General features: G+C 53.1%; 1 protein-coding gene across 1 annotated transcript in view; it reads left to right on the top strand.

The window, feature by feature from the left end:
• The first annotated feature begins 732 nt into the window (after positions 1-732).
• The window catches only part of XKR5 (XK related 5), a 21,156-nt gene continuing 176 nt past the window's right edge, over positions 733-21,712 (top strand). Inside the window, exons 1-7 of the mRNA XM_007468988.1 lie at positions 733-790; positions 2,679-2,862; positions 9,706-9,890; positions 10,679-10,888; positions 12,706-12,878; positions 17,119-17,230; positions 20,767-21,686. Of these exons, the coding sequence (XP_007469050.1) occupies positions 733-790; positions 2,679-2,862; positions 9,706-9,890; positions 10,679-10,888; positions 12,706-12,878; positions 17,119-17,230; positions 20,767-21,686 (1,842 nt within the window). The remainder of the gene's footprint in view (positions 791-2,678; positions 2,863-9,705; positions 9,891-10,678; positions 10,889-12,705; positions 12,879-17,118; positions 17,231-20,766; positions 21,687-21,712) is intronic.

Here is a 21,712-nt window from a genome sequence, read left to right on the forward strand (position 1 = left end):
CCCAACTTCATCTCAGCATCACCATGACTAAATACCACTTCTCCTTTACACCATAGTTAGATAGATGAATGGATAGACAGACAGACAGATAGATAGATTTATGTTCTGGAAGGTTTTCCAGTGGGCAGGTTTACTTCTTGCGCATGGGAATCTTGATTAACCCTCAAGCCCATGTGGAAAAAAACCTTTTGTGAGGACAGAGATTGGGATGGAGTTGAGAGTAAGATACAGGAGAAGATACCAGTTTATATGCCCTCTAAGATTTTGAAAAGAATAATAACGGTTCTAACTCAACTCCTTCCATAGACCTACACGTGCTCTCTGCCTAGTGGTTGACCAGACTGCCTTTCAGCGGCTCCGGAGGCGGTGGCCAATTTAACTTCCGGCTGACCACCGACCTGCGGTCCTAAGGTTCACGTAGCACTTTTCCAGGGCCCGTTATAAGGTTGGTGGACGGCAGAGGAACTGCTTCCGTGCACTTCTAGAGGCCGGGTGGAATCGGTACTTTCCTGGCTTAGAAAGCAGACAACTCAACTCCGCCCCCCTCCCTGCCTCCCTCCGACCCGTCTAGCTACTCGGGAAAACCCAGGACGAGACACTCCGCGCCTAAAGGCTCAGCCGAAATGCATCCTGCAGTCGGGTCTCCGGCCGGAACCCTCCCCGACTCGGGGCGGCCGGAGGGGAAGGGGCGGGGGTCCTGGAGGCAGGCCAGCGGCGCGGCGGGCGCGGAGGATGCACGCGGGGGTCCTGGGCCTCTCCGCCCTGCTGCTGGCGGCCGAGCAGAGCGCGCGTGAGTGCCGGGCAGGCCACGGTCACCCCTCCGACCCACCCTGACGCCCGGGGACCCACACGCCACCCCGGCCACGGCGGCGGCCTCTCCCCGCCTGCGCCCAGCACTGCGCGCCAGTGCACGCACGGCGGCACCCCACCCGCCCGGTCTCTGGTAGATCCCCGCGAATGCACGACCCTCCCGGGGATGCGTGATTGCCCCCGAGGATGAATGCCGCACCCCCTCCGCCCCCGCCCCTCCCCCTTGCATGCGTGGTCCCCGTGTATCTGAGGCCCCTCCGCGGCGGGTGCACGATCCTCCCCACTCCCCCTCCAGCGGGTGCGTGACCCTCTACAGGAGTCGCGGCACACGTGGCCCCCCCTTCCCTCCAGAAAGACCTCCAGGACTCGGCAAAGTGCCGCAGGTGCCCGAGGCGCTGCACGCGGGCCTGGGGGCGCCCTGCTCTCCCCACTACCCGGCCGGCCTGGGGGTCTGGGCGGCGGGGGAAGCCGCTTGGGGCCAGGTTGTGGTGGGACTGGGCTCGGCTTCCGCGGAGCTCTGGAGGGAGGACCGCCTACAGCTGGGCCGGAGGCGGCGGGCGCGGGACGCGGTGGTCGCGTAGGGAGCGCGGTCCGCCGGCCGAGGCGGGGCCAGAGGGCGGGGCGGTGCAGCGCCTTTCCAGTTTGAACTTGTAACTCCTTCGGTGCCGGAGCGGAGGCCTCCGCCCGCTGCCGCCCGGCTCCTTGCAGCCACTTCTTCCTCGCGGGGCCCCCGCAGATGGGGGTAGGGATGGAGGGAGTGGAATTAATGGGGCTTCAGCATCCAGACCCCCCAGCGTTCCTCGCCACTCCCCAGCTCGCAGGCACTCGGGGACCCCGGCGGGCGCTGGCTCCGCACTTTATCCTGGGAGGGAGTTGCCCCCGCGCCGCGTCGGCGGGTCCCTTGTTTGAACCGCGGTCCACGTAGGCCCCCCGGGGTCGTCCCCGCCATGAGGTTTCAGAGGCGCCCAGAGGAGGTCCCACGTTGAGATCGGCTCCAGAGCTCCGGGGTCCAGCGCCAACACTGAGCAGGGCTAAGATGAGACAGGACCCCGGGTCTCAGCACCCACCCCAGGTGGCCCCGCGGACGTGGGTTCCTCCTTCCCTCCCGGCTAGGAACGCCTGGGCCTCACCGTTCCTCAGACTGGGCAAGGCGGTGACTCCCCCAGAGGCTTCTGGTGCCTGGGGCTCCTGGTTTGCCTTGTGTGCCGGGTGATTAGAGCAAGAGACAGAGCCTGGGCACCAAGGAATGGCTGCCCAAGCCCTGGCTTCTCGGGGAAACCTGCAGGGTTCCCGTCTGTACCTGGGGCAGCGCTCTCTTACCGCTGCAGCTCACAGCTTTACGTGCCCGTAAATCCATGTTAAACTCTAACACTGGGAAACCCAAGCAATAGTCCTGTAAAACAATTACTGTGAGTCCCGAGCACCTACTAGTACTGGACAGAGGTAAGCACCCACCTCTATTGTCATTCATCAGGGAGGGCAGATCCTAACCTAGATTTATCAAGCTCTTTCCATTCCCTGACCCTATCCTACAGCGCTCAAAAATAAAATAAATGAAGCCGCCCCCAGAGAGGAGGTTTTACATTTTTGAGCCCATACTAAGTGCCAGGTGGGTTTTTTTTTTTTTTTTTTTTTTTTTTGCATGCTGTCCTATGCAATCCAACAGTCCCTTTGTACAGCCATGGTGTCTGGGCCTTCGGGAAGCTCTGGCGCTTTCATTCGACCTCATTCCGGTCTAGACTGCCCGCGGGCTCTGCCCACTCCAGGCTAGGTGTAGCAGGCAGCGCTGCTGGCTGTAGGGACACAGCGTTTGCTGGTCCCTCCCTCCTGCCTTCCACTAACCCTCTGGTCCTTCCTCTGGTCCCCAGGCCTCTGCACCGTGGTTTACTACTTTACCACAGGCCGGCTCCTCTGGGGGTGGCTGGCCCTCTCTGTGCTACTGCCTGGCTTCTTGGTCCAAGGCCTGAGCTACCTTTGGTTCCGAGAAGATGGACATCAAAGTCACTGCTCGTTGGTGGTGCTACACCTCCTCCAGCTTGGCGTGTGGAAGCGGTAAGGCAGCCCCTTTCAACCCTGAAGTGTGATTTCACACGTGCGATAGGAGGGTTCTTCTGCGCATATGTATTCCATCCTTAGGGTCACAAAAGTGCAGGCTTGGGAGAATGTTGGGAGCCACCTCTTTGAACATTTGCTCTGATTGGTCACCTCACCGAGCCTGGACATCCTCAAGGGGCTCCTACCTGAAGGAGCCGTGACCCTTCAAAAGTTTTTTCTTGACTTGGGCCAAATCCTATGTGCTCATGTTTAATTCAGTTGGTCTCGCCTTTAGAGCCATGGAAAGTGACTCCGTTAGGGCCGGTCCATGTAAACACCTACTCCCTCACTCCAGGAGGGTGACACAGATTTAAGCAGACTCAGCAGTGGGGTCGGTCTGGTAACATTTGCATTAAGCTTTTATTGCAAAAAGAAGCCATTTGGGTGCCAGGGCCAAATTTTTCCATAAAAAGGCATCCTGGACAGGCCTAGAGCTCAGCAGGCTCGCCTTTGGTCCACCAGTGCAACAGGTAAGGTGTTATTTTCCCTGGGATACCTGGATTCCTGGAGGGTCAGGGGAGATGCGGCAGTGAGTTTACACGGGCAAATTTCAGCTCTCAGCTGCCTCATAATCCCATAGAGTTGCCAGGAATTTTAAAAGGGAGAAAATTGGGAGATCCGATCGGTGACGGCCTCCGGCTCAAGAGCACATGAACTTGTAGATGCTGAGGATAGAAAGGCTATCGGGAGTCACGGCCAAGTCTCAGATCTCGGGCTGTGCTGCTGGCTGTTCTGGGTGCTTTATGCCTTCAAGCCATGCCCAAGGCTTTCTTTGGAGGCGCTGAAGTGAGTTTTCTCATTTCCCAGCTGCGTCTGAGGAGGGAATGAATCTCAGCTTGGAGGCAGAGGGTACTTCTGATAAAGACATCACCCAACCACCCGAATTTCTCTGGGCCCCTCGGAGCTGGAACCCTACATCTCTAAAGGCACCAGAAGCATTTTCAGCTACAGCAGTTTTGCCTAAAGCTGAGCCTTTGTGTTCAAGCCATGTGGTTCCTCTGAAACAATAGGACTCTGACCAGTGGGAAGAGAGCAGAGGTGGCTTTCCCGTTGGACTCAGGGAGGATCGGAGCCTGTACTGGGCGCTACCCACATGTGCTGACCCTTCTGTCTGCCCAAGTTGGTATGAAAACCATTAAGGGCTCAGGTCCTTCCACGTGATACGTTATAGTCATCAAGTTTGCGACCTCAAGGACAGAGCACCTATTGAAAAAAAATGAATCAACTCTCCCCTAAGCAAACATGTCATAGCTCAAAAGAAGATTGAAGTCAGGGCCAGTCACTTGAGAGAAGCCTCCTGAATAACTGTCAGATAAATCTGTCTTCTGGGGCTCCGGGGGGATGCTTGGTCCCATTTGATCCAGTGCCTTCTTCAGAGATGGGGCAGCATCAGGCTCGCATGTATCCACTTCCATGCTGGTGTCCAACACTGACGCCCGCTCATCTTCCCCAAGTTTCTCAGATGATGCCATGAATACTAAACATATTTTTTAAAAAAACTAAAATGGGTAAATGGAGACAGGAAAATTAGAAATTAGGAAAAACAGCTAGTCATCTATATCTCTTCTTATTTAAAAAAAGAAGTTAGTGGGACTTCCCTGGCAGTCCAGTGTTTAAGACTGCGCTCCCACTTCAGGGTACACAGGTTCAATCCCTGGTCAGGGAACTAAGATTCCATATGCTGCTCTGTGTGGCCAAAAAAAAAAAAAAAAAAGTTAAGGTGACTAAAAAGATATATGTATAATTTAAAAGGACAAAAAAAAAGGCACGAAAAAAGAAAAGAAGTGAGAAAAGTCAGGAAACGGAAGGGAATGTCAGAAAGGAAGGTAACTCTAGAATGCACTCTTGTTCACGGTGAACCACAGATTTGTCTCTCAGTTTTGTAACAAGCATAAGAAGCTACATGGTTTGCAATGCTTCTGCGATAGAAAATAAACCAAACAAATGGAAATCTACTTCCTTAGAAGAAAACTTTGAAAGTTAAAGTAGAAAACAAGAAATCTATTCCTTATCCTGCAACCAGCTTATTGGGCTTTCACAAAGAAGACACTGGGTAATGGAGTGTCTTTCAGCACATCCACACGGAACTTCCCAAGACTGATTCCCAGGCAGGGCCAGCAAAGAAGCCTATCAGAAAACTGCAGTTCAGCGAAAGCACCTGTTGGAGGAACCAAAACAGTTCTGTTTGCACAGCCCTATACAAGCAGCATTTAGAAAGGGGTCGTAACGCAATGCAGAAGAATCTACTGACAACAAAAAACCAATTAAACACAAACCTCATGAAGTGGCTTGTAAAAAAGGCAAGGACTTAAAACATAAACGTAGGGCTTCCCTGGTGGCGCAGTGGTTGCGAATCTGCCTGCTAACGCAGGAGACATGGGTTCGAGCCCTGGTCTGGGAGGATCCCACGTGCCGCGGAGCAACTAGGCCCGTGAGCCACAACTGCTGAGCCTGCGCGTCTGGAGCCTGTGCTCCGCAACGGGAGAGGCCGCCGATGGTGAGAGGCCCGCGCACCGCGATGAGGAGTGGCCCCCCACTTGCCTCAACTGGAGAAAGACCTCGCGCAGAAACGAAGACCCAACACAGCAAAAATTAATTAATTAATTAAATAGGTACTGGAATGATTGCATAATCTAAGTTCCAGATAACAACAACAACAACAAAAAGTTCTATTCAACATCAATCTGTTTAAAAAAAAAAAAACAAACCCAGGAAACAGTGTTGGCAAGGATGTGGAGAAATTGGAACCCTTGCACACTGACGGTGGAAATGTAAAATGGTGCAGCCACTGTGGAAAACAGAATGGTAGTTCCTCACAAAATTAAACATAGAAGTACCGTATAGTCCAGCAATTCCACTTCTGGGTATGTATCCAAACAAGTTGAAAGCAGGGTCTGGAAGAGACCTTTGTACACGCATGTTCCTAGCAGCATTACTCACAGTAGCCAAAACATGATGCAACCCAAGTGTCTATTAACAGATGAATGGATAAGCAAAATGTGGTCTGTACACACAATGGAAAAAAGGGATGATATTCTGTAATATGCTACAACGTGGATGACTCTGGAGGACATGATGCAGTAAGCCATGCAATAAGACAAATATATGATTCCACTTACATGCGGCACCTAGAGTAGTCAGGTTCCTAGAGTCAAGTTCATAGAGACAGAAAGTAGGATGGGGGGTGCCAGGGGCCAGGGGAGGAGGGAACGGGGACTTATTGTTTAATGGGGATAGAGTTTCAGTTTTACAAGATGAGAAGAGTTGCAGAGGGCGATGGTGGTGACCATTATGAATTATTGCAAATTGTCAATCATCTATTCAGTTATGAAATTTAAATTATTAATGTCACTGAGCTGTACTCATAAAACGGTAAAGACGGTACGTTTTTTTTTTTTCTGTTTTTTTTTTTTTTGGCGGTACGCGGGCCTCTCACTGCTGTGGCCTCTCCCGCTGCGGAGCACAGGCTCCGGACACGCAGGCCTAGCGGCCATGGCTCACGGGCCCAGCCGCTCCGCGACACGTGGGATCCCCCCGGACCGGGGCACGAACCCACGTTCCCTGCGTCGGCAGGCGGACCCTCAACCACTGCGCCACCAGGGAAGCCCAAGACGGTACGTTTTATGTTACGTGCATTTTACCGCAATTTTAAAAAGTTGAAAAAAGTGTACAGTCCTAGCGGAAACCTCAGCCGTTCACTGTCTCAGCTTTCACGTCACCATAAAGTGTTAAGATCGAGAGGAGTATCACTAATTCTTCGCCTTGTGGGGCTACAATAGACTATTCCAGGTGAAGCGGATACCTTTGGTTTTTTATTTAAGCTGTTCAGTGGAGCTTTGCTGAAAAACATCATTGCAAAGACCAAGTTAGTTTAATTGAACGTGTTAACAAACGTCAATTTTTAGTGCATGTTGTTGTTAGTGCAACGAGAAATCTTAGACCATCATCAACACAGCTCAATATGCTCGGTATTTATTCGTTCATGTTTACTAACCTTGTGTGACCAAAGGGACTGGAGACACGTGATTAAGACACAATCTGAGGCCAAATTGGGAACAAAGCTGGAACAGTGAATTAGAAGAAGAGAGAGATGTTCACAGGATGCTGGGAGCCCCAAGGTTTGCCACGGTGCATCCCTGGACCAGCGACGTCTTCATCACCCGAAACTCGTTAAAAATGCAAATTCTCGAGCTTCACCGGGACCCACATGGCATCACGGCAAACTCCTCATAATTCTCCAAACGCGTCTGTTTAATCAGAAATTCTAGGCCTGTGGCCGGGCAACCTGTCTTTCAACAGCCCACCTGGTGACTCCGATGTTGGGCACGTCTGGAACCGCCGTCCGGACACGGGAGCCGTCGTGGGAGGGCTGAAGAATGAGGTGGACTTGGAAGCACGTGGGAAGGGGAGGCACTTCGGACCCAGGCAACAGCAAAGCTGCTGCAGATGGAAGTGCTGGAAGTGGTGGTTTCGGAAAACTGTCTGTTGTGCCGTGAGTGCGGGGTAAGGATTTTCTGGACAAGAGCAATGTGGACGGAGACAGACTGGGCTGGAGCTTGTCCACCAGGTAAGGGGTTTGAGAGCCACTGGAAAGGTTTAAGTAAAGGAGTAACCTGGTCAGATAAGGCCCTTAGAGACAGCACAGGAAAGGAACTGAGAAGGGAGAGTCCAAGGGCCAGGCAGGCGGCCAGAAATCCGGGCAGGAGCTGGTGAGTACCTGGAAGGAGAGTACCCATTCCCACCTCTGCCCTCCTCGCACTCACCGCCCCGTACCTCCGCTTTCACCTGGGCCCCCCGAACCCCCCAACCAGTGATCTCAGCCTGAGTCCCTCCCCCTGCAGCAGGTTCCAGAAACGCGATTCAGAAAACCAGGTGAATCGCATTCCCACTGGTTCTCCATTTCCCGCTGGTCCAGAAGGGACACCCAGCTCCTCAGCTGGGCCAGAAGAGGCCTCTGCTGCCCCAGGATGGACCGCCGTTTCAGTGGCCCTTCTCCTGCCCCCCTGGCGCCACCGTGCTCCCTCAGGCTTTGTCCCTGTCCTGAGTATGCCCGTCCCTCCTTTCCCTGAATATGTTTTCCTCTCTCCCCGGGACCCCTTCCGCCTCTCTCGTTTTCACACGTCTTTCTTCCTGCTTAAGACTTTTCGCATGTGTATGGCTTGCTTTCCACAACTGAATCTAGGGCTTCCGGAGGTCTTCAGTTTCTTTTGCACCCTCTGCAGTCTCCAGCAGGTGGGAGCAGCCCAATAAGGATGCACATGGAATGAATGGAGGCGGCTGGGAGGGTAGGAAGGGAGATTGGCACGTCCCCAGAATGGAGGACTCAGGACTGAAAGGGAAGCTACCGTATTCAGCTTCATATGCTTTTTAAAAAATAAATAAATTTATTTATTTTTGGTTGCGTTGGGTCTTCGTTGCTGCGCGCAGGCTTTCTCTAGTTGTGGCGAGCGGGGGCTACTCTTCGTTGCGGTGCGCAGGCTTCTCATTGCGGTGGCTTCTCTTGTTGCAGAGCACAGGCTCTAGGCGCACGGGCTTCAATAGTTGTGGCTCACGGGCTCAGTAGTTGTGGCTCGTGGGCTCTAGAGCTCAGGCTTAGTAGTTGTGACACACAGGCTTAGCTGCTCCGCGGCATAAGGGATCCTCTGGGACCAGGGCTCGAATCCGTGTGCCCTGCCTTGGCAGGCAGATTCTTAACCACTGCACCACCAGGGAAGCCCCATATGCTTTTTCTTAACGTTATATTTGGGTCAGAGATCACGGCTTCAAAGACTCAGTAAGAAATCAGTTCACTCCAGGATCCAAATCATGAAAGAGGAAAGCTGTCTTTCTTGAGTGTCTTCCCTGGGCCCTGTGTACCCTGAACAAAGCCATTTCAAAGAGGACCCCCTTCTGCTCTGGCCGTAGAAATGTTGGCCGGAGATCAGAGGTGGGGGCGTTCGGGGTAACTTGAAAGGCGCACCCAGCTCTCCTTCAGGAGTCGGTAAATTAAAACGATTCCCAGTTTTTCTGAACTTCGACAGGACAGAAGTTCGCAATGGCACGTGGACTTGGCAGGCACGCCAGCCCCTGCTGCAGGCAGGTGTAGGGATCACTGTGTTCCTGCTTCTGGGCGCGTGAGTGGGAAACTGCTGTGAAAACCCGAAGTCCCCAGAGCCCACACGTGCCTGGGGAACGGTGTCGTTTTTATATGTGCACGACCCTCCTGGGGGCGCGGGACAGCGACCCATGGCATCTCCAGACGGCTTTCATAAGATGGAAGCGTCAGAAAGGTTTCTAGGCTGGGTTTTGGGGGAAGTAGAATGAAACAGGCGCATTTCCTTCTTTTTCTGCTCAGGCACTGACTCTCTTTCCTGGATGTGTGTCCCTGCAGCCAGGGCAGCCCGTCCTTGCACACCCCACGATGGCACCCTGCCCTTCCTGCTGTCCAGCAGAAGTGGATTAATTCCCATCCCGAGAGGCCCTGGGGCCGGGGAGGTAATTCAGGGTTAGCTCTAAACTTTGCAGGGCTCAGAGAGAGCCCACAGAAAACCTGTGTGGTCCAGGCTCCCGGCCTAGCACCCCTTCCACGTGTGGCCAGAGTGTGTTCCGCTGGCCGGACCTTGCTGGGCAAGGTCACCTGCTGCAGCACTTGGGTCAGACGTGCCACCTTCACTCTGGAGTCAGAGCTCAGGGACTTGGGGTGTAGATGCGATCGGTTAACCCCTGGAAAGCTATCGGTCTCTACACGATAAGCCAGAGAAGGGGGTTCCTGTTTAAGCTATCATGGTGTGGTTCTGAGTCCTGGGCTCTCCTCTTCCTCAGGCACTGGGACGCCGTGGCCCCTGTTCTCCGGAAGGAAGGGGAGGCCTCCGCCTGGGGCCAGCTGCGGATGCAGGAGGCCGACCTGTCGGCCCTGCGCCTCCTGGAAGCCCTGCTGCAGGTCGGGCCCCACCTGCTGCTTCAAACATACATCTTTCTTGCCTCGGACTTCACTGGTATCGTGCCGGGTGAGTGTCTCCTACCACTGACCTCAGACCATCCGACTTCTCAAGGGGGACAGAAGGAAATGCCCTATTTAGCAAAACCCGGCAACCTAAGATTTCCTGTTTGGGAGAATTAGGGCAGCCCAAGGGAATGGTTAATACTGGCTTTTGTTTGGGGAGATGAGTTCCCGGGGGTTGGCTCCCCTCATGGGGCTCAGTTCATGGGACAGAAATTGCAGATAGTCAGATGACCCTGAAAGCACCTTGGGAAGGTACCGTGTGCTGCCTCTTGCGAAATCAGCGTGTCTGTTTCTCACGGGACTAACTGTGCAGTCTGAGCCTCACATCTCGAGAGCCATGGAAACAGAGCAACTCGGGCCCCAGCAAACGTGCATCTTCTGCTGGCCCTCACTCCAGGGTGCAGGCTCTCTCCTATGGGCCTGGAACCATTGGATCCTGGTCTCATTTCTCTGATTAAACCTCCTTCATATGGATTGATTGGCAAAGTGCATTTGGGATGAAATAGCACGTTCAGAGCCGTTAGGATCTGCTTCGTCATAAACCAGAGGTGCTTGAGGAGCAGTGACTGGGATGCTTTTCTTAAAGGGTGAACACGGAGAGCCCAGCCCACCTGAGGGGACAAGCGCCCATGTGTTAAGCAGAGGAAAGCTCTCCTGCACGTCCTCATTTCTTCAGAGCAGAGAAGGGCGTGCGTGTTTGCACGGAGGTGACGCTGCCCTCTGAGAAGTCAGATTTTGTTAAGGGTTAGATGTCCTGTATTTACTATGTTGTTCTGTGTGCTTCGCTTCCAGGGATGAGTGCACTGTGCTCCTGGTCTGTGCTGTCCTGGGCCCTGGTGTGCTATGCTCGTGCCATGGGCGCCATGAAGCCGGGTCACCTCTCCATGCCGTGGACGGCCCTCGGCTGCCAGCTGCTCTGGAGGATGGGCATGGTGGGAGCCCGCGTTCTGAGTCTGGTTCTGTTCTTCCAAGTTTACCGCGTCTGGGTTCTGGTTGTTGCAGGTGAGCTGAGCATATGTTCCGACTATCTGTTGCTGCCTGACAAACCACCCCGAACTTAATGCCTTAAGAGAACCATTCATGGGGCTTCCGTGGTGGCGCAGTGGTTGAGGGTCTGCCTGCCGACGCAGGGGACGCGGGTTCGTGCCCCGGTCCGGGAAGATCCCACGTGCCGCGGAGCGGCTGGGCCCGTGAGCCATGGCCGCTGAGCCTGCGCGTCCGGAGCCTGTGCTCCGCAACGGGAGAGGCCACAGCAGTGAGTGGCCTGCGTACCGCCAAAAAAAAGAAAAGAAAAGAACCATTCATGATCAACAGCCCCGGTTCTGAGGGCTGACTGGGCTCCGCTGGGGGTTCTTGCCTGGGGCAGGGCGTCCCCGCACCATCGCAGTAGGTTAGCAGGTGTTTGGATTCATAGGGGGGCTCCACTGGGCTGGCTGTACAGACGTCCGGCACCCAGGGCTCCTCCACCCTTTCTCTTCGGCAAAGTCATCTGGATTCGGACGTGTCAGCTGAGCATTCCAAGAGAAAGGGGGTGGAATGGCCCGGAACTGGATCAGCATGGCTTCTGCTGTATTCTGCCTGGCAAAGCGATCTCGGCCAGCCCAAGTTCAAGAATGTGGAGGAATAGATCCAGCCCACAAGTGTCCAGGGAGAGGAGGAATGCATGCAGGGTCTCTTTGGAGAAATGCGCCCGCAGCTCAGAGAGCCCAGCCCTCGCAGGACCAGCCAGCCCCAGAGCGCAGCTTTAGCTGCTGTGAGGGCTCCACATTCTGTATCATGGGCTGAAAATCCTTAGTAAAACTTGACACTTAAACAGGAGGGAGGCACAGGGTCCCACGTGCCCTGACGCAATACAGAAACGTGCAGTACATACTGTGCTGTTACTCATAGCCTCCCAGAGCCCTCCATGTTATTCAAATGCTGAGTTTTAGCCATCTTCTCTGTTTCAAACAGGACATCTCCACTGAATCCAAAGCCCCCCTCAGCCCTCAGTCTAGCCGCACCTGGTTTGACCAGTGATGACAGGGAGTCTGCCTGATGATGCAGGATGCCTGCAGGGGGCCTGTGTGTCCCTGCCCAGAGAGGAATCTCCTCTGGTCATCAGGGAACACCCTCTACAGGAAGGAACAAGAAGCACTGAGAGACATTTAGACTTGAGCCTAGAACAAGCATGGATACATTTATTGGCAGAAAGCAGAAATCTATGAAAGAAATTGTGTTCCTAAAGAGACATTAGCTTTTTTTAATTCGTTTTTTAAAAAAATTTCAGTTCAAACCCCAGTATGACATTATTCCTCCTAAACTATAGGAACAAATATCACAGCTGGACTGCATACAGATCTTTCCTTTGGATGTGGAGGTTTTTAGCCCTTCGAGCAGGGATTAAAAAACAGTGAGCAATCAGTTTTGTCACTGGCTCTTTAAACACTTTCTGGAACTAAAAAGGCCTAAGTACGCAATATTTAGTGAGTGTTACCGAAGCTAGTTTTTGTTTGCTCATCCCCAAATTAGGTCAGCTACCCTTTATGAGGATCAAGTGAGATAATACTTGCAAAAATAAAAAGTGTGGGTTTTCTGTGGCCCTTGAATCTCTTCTGGGTTTTCATTTGTTTTCTTGGGTGCCGAGTCAGATGCAGTCAGAACAGAGAGGAGGGCTACAGGCCCTGGTTTCCGAGTTCCTGCCCTACCCCCTCCCCGTCTCCTCCCTCAGCCCCCCCACCCCACCCCGAGGACCCTGACTTCCGAGGCCGCTCTCTGCAGGTGCCCACTGGCTGGGGAGTAGCAATTCTCATATCAGACAAAATAGACTTTAAAATAAGGACTATCCCCCTGGCTGGTGATGACGTTCTGGCTCGTGGCTCAGCAGAGTGACATCGTGGACAGCACCTGCCACTGGAGGCTGTTCAACCTGCTCATGGGGGCCACGTACATCCTCTGCTACCTCAACTTCTGGGACAGCCCTTCCCGAAGCCGGATGGCCACATTCTACACGGCAAGTGGCGATGACGGTTTTGTTTAATCCCAGCTTTTACCGTATACGTAGAACGTGTGTGTGCATGCGTGTGTGTGTGTGCACTTGTGCACACATATCTATTAAGAAGGTATAGCTTAATTTTAGGAAAAATTCTAAAGGGAATTATAGTCTTGAACAGAGATGATGGGCTCTGAAAATAGCAACCTGACGTCCAGTTGTTTCCACGTAGTTACTGCGGCAAGGATTGTGGCGCCTTTGGCGATGTTTTTCAGCCACTCTCTACGTCAGCCCATCTGATAAATACAATCACAGTTCTATTCTGTGTCATATACGCGATGCCCTTGTTAATCAACTCAATCACGGAGTTACAGCTGTGGTCCTAGATAGTGTGAAAAACACAAAGATGACGTAATGCCTGTCTGCAGGTCCCATGGAGGAGATAAGCCTCTACCCAAATGAGTTTTAAAAAGAGGCAGAATGTGGACAAATGCTGGCAGAGAAAGCAGCGTCTGAATCTCACAGGAGTGTCACTTCCCACTGGGATGACCAGGGACACTTTTGATGAGAAGGGGGAAGTTGAACTGCATTGCAAACAGCAAAGGAGAGAGGACCAGCCAGGGCTTCGGAGCACAGGCTTTGGAATCAGACGGGCTTACGTGGGACCCTGGCTGTGCCATTAACTGTCACCAAATGACGTGGCCAAGAATTTAAACTCTCCGGACCTATTTTTTCATCAGCACATCAGGACATAGCCACCCACCTCTCCGTGTCCCTGTGACAGTGATGTGAGACCTACCTGCTTTTCAGGGTCCCTGGGAAGATTAAATAATAAACAACTTGGGCTGAAATAACCAGCAAATAGTGGCTGTTACTAATACAAAAAGTTGAAGAGACTTTCAGGGGTGCAGGCGCTCCAGGATGGAGGGGGGAACAAAGAGGAGAGCCCGGAGGTGCAGCTCCTGTCTCACAGCAGGTGGGCGGCGTTGGTCACCTCCTGGTTTTAGGAGAGTGCCGTAGAGCTTGGTGACCCCATAGGCCACGGGGCCCACAGACCAAAGAGGGCCTGTGATGTTGAACGAGTCACAGAGCCCCACCAAGCCTCAGTTTCCACATCTGGAAACCGGGAGTAACAAGGCCCATCTCACTGCGGGGGGTGAGGGCTGAGTGTGTGGCGGGGCCCCGCCCCCACACTCCATGAATAAACCTGAGGGTCACTTTTCCATCGTCCGTTTGCCGGAGCAGCGTGTTCACGTGCCGATGCCCATGGGCGCCCTGAGAAACAGTACTACATAAGGAGACGCTTCACAGTTGCTGCTTTTCTTTCTTTGTTTTTGTCACGTTCACACCCTTGTGCCAGGAGTTCTAGGAGCTGTTACATAAGGAAGGGAAACAAACGCTTAATTCTCTGCAGCTGTCCTAGTCACCGGACCACTGAGTTCAGAGTGATCGAATAGGAAAAGACAGAACTTAGACGCTATGGAAGTTTTGAGTGTGGAATAGCAAAGATGCAGAAGCACAATGAAGGCTACGGGGTGCGGGGAGGCCATAGGAAAGCCAGTGTGGACGGTACCGAGTTAAACACACCCGGACGCCAGTTGACGGCGATGAAAACAGATTCTGTTAAGTCAGTCGCAACAAGGAAAGGGGTCCAGCGTGGACTGACCCCGACCTCAATTTGTGCAGAGGCGACTGCATATTTTAAAGGGAGAATGGCGTGGGACAGCGTGGGCTCCAGCAGAGTCGGGGAGTGAAGGGGTGTGGTCAGTGCGACCTCACCATCTGGGGTGTTAGTTGGCACTTTCGGGATGAGAAACACACTTCCTGTCTCTGTCTTGAAGAGTGTTCACACACCTGAGAGCAAGGAGCTCACAGGCTGGGAGAGTCGTCTCCTGGGATGTGTGGATTTCAGAGAGATGGTCCTCAGGTCCTGGAGAAGACAGCTCTGGGTGGTAAAAGATGTACATTTCAAAGGGACAGAGAAAGGATTTATGATCTCAGACTTTCTAAGGTAACGCCCCCTAAGAGGAGGTTCAGGGCCTATCTGCCTATTACCAGATTTGGGCTGGAATGAACGGTAAATTCTCCTGGCAGCACTGAGCTTTCTTAGGCAGGGACTTAACTGCAGCTGGGGTCATCATGCTAGGGGTGCAGCCTTGAGCTGTTAGAAACTATGGTAGTGTTGGTTCAGGTCTCTTAATGTGCAGAGGTGGGCAAAATCGTTTCCGCTACGAGTCTGCAGTTTTTATAGGCCAAGGCTGAGGCCTCGTCCAGAAGAGGGCTTAGGGGAGCCTGTCTGAGTCATTTGGTCAAGAAGAGGGTCTTAGTCAGTGGAAAGTCATTGCATTTGTCAGCGTTCTCCAGACAAACAGAACCAGTGGGATGTGTACGGATGCGTAAGAGCAGATTTGTTATAGGAATTCACTCATGCAATTATGGAAGCTGAGAAGTCCCACGGTCTGCCATCCGCAAGCTGGAGAACCAGGGAAGCCCGTGGTAATTTAGCCCAAGTTCAGAAGACCAAGAACCAGGAGGTCGGTGTCCAAGGACAGAAGAAGATGGATGTCTCAGCTCAAGAAGAGAAGGAGAATTCCCTCTTCCTCTTTTTTGTTCTATTCAGACCCTCAACAGATTGGACGGAGCCCACCTGCATGGGTGAAGGTGATCTTTACTCAAGACTATGATTCAAATGCTAATCTCTTCCCATCCTCACGGACACACCCAGAAGTAATGTGTTACCAGCATCTGAGCATCCCTTGACCCCGTCAAGTAGACACATAACATTAGCAGTCACAGTCCTTTAGGGGGCAGCCTATAGGAAGGTGACCCTGGACCGGAGAGCCAGGACACACTGTCAAGAGGACTGCTGCGTTGTCAAGGAGTGGACACTCGACGCTGGGTGGAGGTGGGGCTGTCTCCAGGTGTGTTATGGAGGATGACAAGGACTGATGTGCAGGTGAAACGGCTCACCCTGACAATGGTGGGGAAGAGAGACTGCAGTAGAACCCTGACAGGAAGTGGCAAGCTCAGAACTGTGAACTGGCAATAAGGACACGGAAAAGGAGATGGATTTTTGTTCTTTCACAGTCTGCACTACCAGTTCTTTAGTTTTGTTTTGTTTTGACATATACAAACTTAAGAGGGCCAGACAGCTGATGAGGTGTGGTTGATTTAAGGAGAGAGAGTACCTCCAAGTTCTGCAGGCTGGGCTGCTGGGCAGTGCCGTTTAGAACCGAAATAACACCTGCTGGACCCTTGAAACACAGCTGCCCAGAGCCTAAGGCACGGGGAGGTGGGTATTCTTAGGATTTTTAAGCAGCCCCTAATATCGTTTTTTATTCTCTCCTTATTTGACCTTTCTAGAGTTAAAATGATGCCAGTGGCAAATGATGGCTATGGCAAACCTTGGAAGACTTTTAGCATAATAGTATGACAATTTAGGGTTTTTAAAAGATGTCTCCTACACAGTGTTTAAATACATAATCTTTGAATTACATCCCGTTTATTTACTTATTTTAAGAAATATATTTTGTATTATATTGATATACTTTATATTAAAATATTTTTATATTAATTTATATTTAAAATTATTAGCTTTGGAAACCTTAGCTAATAAGCCCGCCTGGACGGGAGGTACGGAGAGCCTTCCTTAACATAAGAGCTGCCCTTATTTCAGGCCCGGGAGGAAGGCTCCCTGTTCAGCCAGCAAGAGTACCTCCCCTGCTGCCACCTGGTGGCCAGGGGCCAGATTTACCTTTAAAGAGGTAAATATTCGGAAAAAAATTCTGAAGTTGTTACGGAAGTGTGTTGAGTCTGGCGTCCTGGAATTCAGTGTCACTGTGAGCTCTGCAGATACTTTTAATTATTGCATGGTAAAGCCAACAGGTGCATACAGTTAATTTAACATGAGAATGTGGAGCACATAAAGTAGGAAATAAAAGTCTCTATCAGCCCCACCTGACTCACCGAAGGGAGCCCCCTCCCCCCAGCCTTGTGAGCTGTGCCTATGTTTCCTGTGCGTTTATGATTCTGCAGACATTTTAATGAGCTGCACTGAGAACAGGGAGAACACCCCGTTGCTAGAGAGGCTCACTCGACCCTGACCCTGCTTCCAGGAGGGCTCTGTCAGCAGTGGGAGCCCCCGTGGGCACGAGGACAGAGCCCCCAACCCTGAAGGGAGCTGCGGCAGATCGCAGGACGGGAGCATCCCGAGGCCGCCTGCACCCGACCAAGCGTGCTGACTCTCCTTCTGGTGCCCTAGGTCATGCTGCTTGAGAACACCATCCTCGTGCTGCTGGCCACGGATTTTCTCCAGGGAGCGTCACGGACCAGCCTGTGGACGGTAGCCGGAGTCTTGTCTGGATTTCTGATCGGTGAGACCCCACGTCTCCTTCCTAGCCCCTCCCTCCCTACCCCAACTTGCTTCTTTACAATAAGCTCCCTCCAAGGGTAGGAAACGGTGCTCAGAAGCAGCTGGATGGAGACCAGGGAAGCTCCCTGCCCTGCAGGCGGCAAGGCCGCTCCCACTCCCACCGGGGCACGAGAAACCGGATCAGCCTCCGTCTGCGTTGCTTGGCTGTGCTCAGAGGAACTGCTGGTGAGGCAGGGGCTGCCTCGGGGGTGGGACCCTCTCTGGCGCGCTGGCAGGGGTCAAGGACGTAAGCTCCCGCCTTTTCCCAGCATCGAGGCACTGGGTGCGGAGGGGGCAGAGCAGGGGCCTTCCTGGCTCCACACACATGCGGTGTCTTGACGAGAACCCTAGGAGAGGGGCTGAGCTACCCCCAGCCTGGGGTGAGGCAAAGGTGAGGTTAAGCGATGCCGCGAGGTCAGGCGGTCTGGGAGTGGCCGAGCCACAGGGCCTGGCGGTTTAAGATGATCGGTTACGTCTCGTGTTGAGGGAACGGCTCCAAGGTCCACGCTGTGCCCACCACGCTGACCCGGCTTAGCAGATCGGGTGTGAGCTCTCCTGCACTTGGAAAATAACAGAAGACGCACCCCTGCTGTCGGCCTCCTCCCAGCACTCCTGCCCCAGCACGCGCTGGCCCAGCGATGGCGGCGCCCTCATTCTGCAGCCTTTGCCAGAGCTTCCAGGACAACACCTGGATGTTCCATGCGGGTCCTTGCGCTTCTGAAACACGGTCCAGGGCAGAGGCTTCTCCTGCTGTTCGCAACAACTCGGGGCCCGAGCTCCCGTACGCCCCAAGGCCTTGCCTCTGGCCACCCACGTCCCGGGGGGAGCGCGTGGGAGTCAGGGCACCACCGGGCAGCCCTGACCCCTGACGCAGGAGGATGGGTGGCGGGGAGTAGGGTCCTTTTACTGGCCAGCAGCCGGGACTTGGACTGGCCCGTCGGGGTAGCACTGACCAGGGAGAGGAAACGCCCCGGAGCTTCCAGCGTTTGGAGACATGAAGATGACTCTTCCAGGGATGGAGCAGATTCATAAACATGGCCATAAAACAAGTATTTGAGGGCCACGAACCAGCGGTGGCCTTTAAGCTCGACCCCCTCCGTTTTCAGGACCCAAGGCTCGTTAGAGATGCCGGTGGCCAAGTCAGCCCTTCTTTTTCAAATTAAACTTTTACCTTTGAGATGACTGAAGTTTTCAGAAATAACACAGAGATCTCCACATCAATAAATGTTTAAAGAGTGTAAAGTGAGAAATGACGCAAGGACGGCTAACGTGACTGGAGATGCATGAAAATAATTCACCGAGAAGATAACTTGAGCGTCGGATCTAGGAGGATGGATGGAAGGTATTACGGTAAAGACAGGGAAAATTTTCAAAATTGTGCATGAAAGAGAGAGGAAAGAATAGAAGGAAGGAAGGAAAGAAGGAAGGAGGGAAGGGTAGTGGGCAGGGAGGGAGGGAGGGGAAAGATAGAACACAGAGAGATCCCTGCGTCCCTCCCCAGTCCCCCCAGTGGTGGCTTCCTGCAAAACTACAAGCAGAACATCAGAACCAGGATGTTGACGTGACACATTCAAGATGCAGAGAGAACTTTTCCGTGGCCATGAGGATCCTTCTGTTATTCTTTTAAAACCATATCCACTTCCTCTTATCTCCACCTCCCTCTGTAACCCCAGGCGACCGCTAACCTTCCTCCATTTCTATGATTTGGTCACTGCAACGATGTTACGCAACTGGAATTGTACAACGTGTGGCTTTGGGCATTGGTTTGGTTCACTGAGCACCATTCCCCGGCAGTTCTTCTAGGCCCTCGTGTGTATCAACATCCCTTCCTTTGTTGCTGAGGACTGGTCCGTGGTTTGGATGAAGCTCAGTGTGCCAACCACTTGCCTATTGTAGGACAGCTGGTTGGTCCTTTTTAAAATAATAATATATATGCCAGGCGCCAGGGCGCAGGGAAGTGCCCGGGGTGCCCAGGCATGAAGCGGCCGGGCTCTCTCACATGGCAGCTCCCAGCACTGCTCGAGCCATCCTTCCTGGGGGCGTGGGCACCGTGACACTTGGGATGAAGGGACGGTGAAGCTGGGCAACCCAACCATTCATTCGGATTTTCCAGTTCTCACTGAGTCCTGTGAGCACAGCGGGGTCGGACGTAAAAAGGCACCCCCTGCCCAATCTGCTTCATGCTCCAGTTGGAAAAGAGATGTCGGACACCATTCCTAAAATGTGTGGGACTCCTGGGGCAGCCTGAACTCCTGATTCCCCTGTGGTGCTGGAGGGAGTCCTCATTGGGAACATGGGGCATGAATTATAGTCAGCGGAGCACAGGCTTTAAAGCAGCAGCTCTGGCTGCCATCTTGAACTCCCTTGATAAGCATTTATTGAGTACCTACTGCATGCCAGCCTGGGGCTGCAACCGAGAACCCGGTGAAACATGCAGCCTCAAGGAAAGTCTGCCTTCGCTGAACACATGTACCTGGGACTTGCAGGATGGAGGGGAAGGGGGTCAGCTCCCATTTCTTGGCCTCGGGTGGCTCACTGTAGAAGGAGAATGGCAGTAGTTCCCTCGCGCTGGCTGTGAGAACTTGGAACAACCTATAGAAACGGCCGGAGCCGTGCCCCCTGCAGAAACAGCACTCGGTCACATCCCAGAGGAATTCTGTCTCCATTCCCCCAAAGATACCCTGAGAGGATGCAAGGGGACGTCTCTTAGGCTCCTTCTAGCTCCATCCTTGCTGCCATTTCCTGGCCCCTCCGATGCTCTCCCCCCTCCTTCCCTGCCTATGTCAGGTTTCACGCTGTTTATACCGAGCGCCCTGAAACCAGGCGCTTGGTCCAGTACAACAGGAAGCTGGAAATAACGTGGGAGGATTACTGGAAAGCTCTGTTAAATGAATTATTGCCGTAGCCAACACTTCGGATCAAAATAAATGAACCTGACAACAACGTGATTAAGATGTTTATGCACAAAGGAAATATTGTTGCCGTTCATGGAAATTCCTTGATACAAGGTTTTTGATGTGTATGTTTAACCTCTGCTTGGGTCTTGTTTTTGAAATGATTCCTTACCTCCCCCTCCCCTCGCTTTGGAATCCATCAACCAGTGAGTAGATGGTTGAATTCTGAGTATCTGACCCAGTTTTCTGAGAGTAAAATGATCATTTCTCCCAAACCTCTCTCTGTCTCTCTCTCTCTCTCAAACACACACATCTAGAGGACTCAGTTGGAGCATCCCTCAAGGAAGAAGCCATAGAATCCACAGGACTTAGACTTTGTTCTTAGATTTTCAAGTGTAGACACACTTGCAGCTTATGGGAGCTGGAGAAGACTTAAATCCCCCCCCCCCCCCAAATATCCAGTTCTCATGCTCCAACGAGTCCTGTTGTGGATCCCAAGTTGCATTACTCCACTCAGAATTCCAGAACCTGGAATTCTGCAAACCACAGCGAGGACACAGGACTTCAAGGAAGGTAATCTTGTGCTCTTTTTCTTCTTTTTCAGGCAGCGTCTCGCTGGTCATTTATTACGGCCTGCTACATCCTAAATCCACAGACATCTGGCAGGGCTTTGTAAGGAAGTCCTGTGGCGTTGCAGGGGGTGATAAAGCAGAGGGGGACTATCCTCCCCGGGCCTCGGGGCCAGCTGGGGAGGGGCCGGAGAGCCTGGGGACCTGCCAAGAGGAAAGTGATGTGCTAACAAGCCTGGGGAAGCCCCCCAGCCCACAGTGGGGTCCCCCACAGGCTGGGATGGAAAGCCAGATGGCTGGGGAGGCCTCTTTCCTCAGCCATCACCACTGGCTCTTGGTGAAACTTGCCCTGAAAACGGGAAATGTGTCAAAGATTAACGCACTCTTTGGAGAAGACAATCCTGGCTTCTTTTGTTCCCCTCCATGGGGGTTGAGCCAACACTGCAACCAGGAGAGGACGCCCCCATCCTCCCAGCAAGAGCCCCCGTCGTCACCCCACAACCCCCTAGCCTTGGAGGAAGGCTCTGAGCTCCGAGTTGTCCCCAGAGCAGAGGCTGATGAAACTTCAAACTACATCTCTTTTGCCAGCGATAATCATGACAAAACTGCTGCCCAGAAGCCGTCAGCTATGCAGCAGGAGGGCCGCCCGAAGGAAGGAGACGGGGCTGCTTCTGGGCTGCAGGGGAGGGGTGCAGGTGGGTGGCTGGGTGCAGGGGAAGGACAGGAGAGCTCCACACTCTACGTCAGTGCCACCACTGAAGGGGCCGTGTCCTCACACCAAGACGGTGGGAGGGCAACTCTGACGATGTCCCTCTCTGTGAGGAGATTGGAGGAGGGCAGCCCTGCCCGGCCTGCCTCACCTCTGCCGGCCACCAAGCCCTTTCCCGCCACCATGGCCAACATCAGCCCGATCTTAGGCACCGGCCCAGGTAGAAGCTTCCACCCTAGTGGCAGAGCCCTGGGTGGCTCAGGGCATGGGGG

Source organism: Lipotes vexillifer, unplaced genomic scaffold, assembly GCF_000442215.2.
Source record: "Lipotes vexillifer unplaced genomic scaffold, Lipotes_vexillifer_v1.1 scaffold864, whole genome shotgun sequence".
NCBI lineage: Eukaryota > Metazoa > Chordata > Mammalia > Artiodactyla > Lipotidae > Lipotes > Lipotes vexillifer.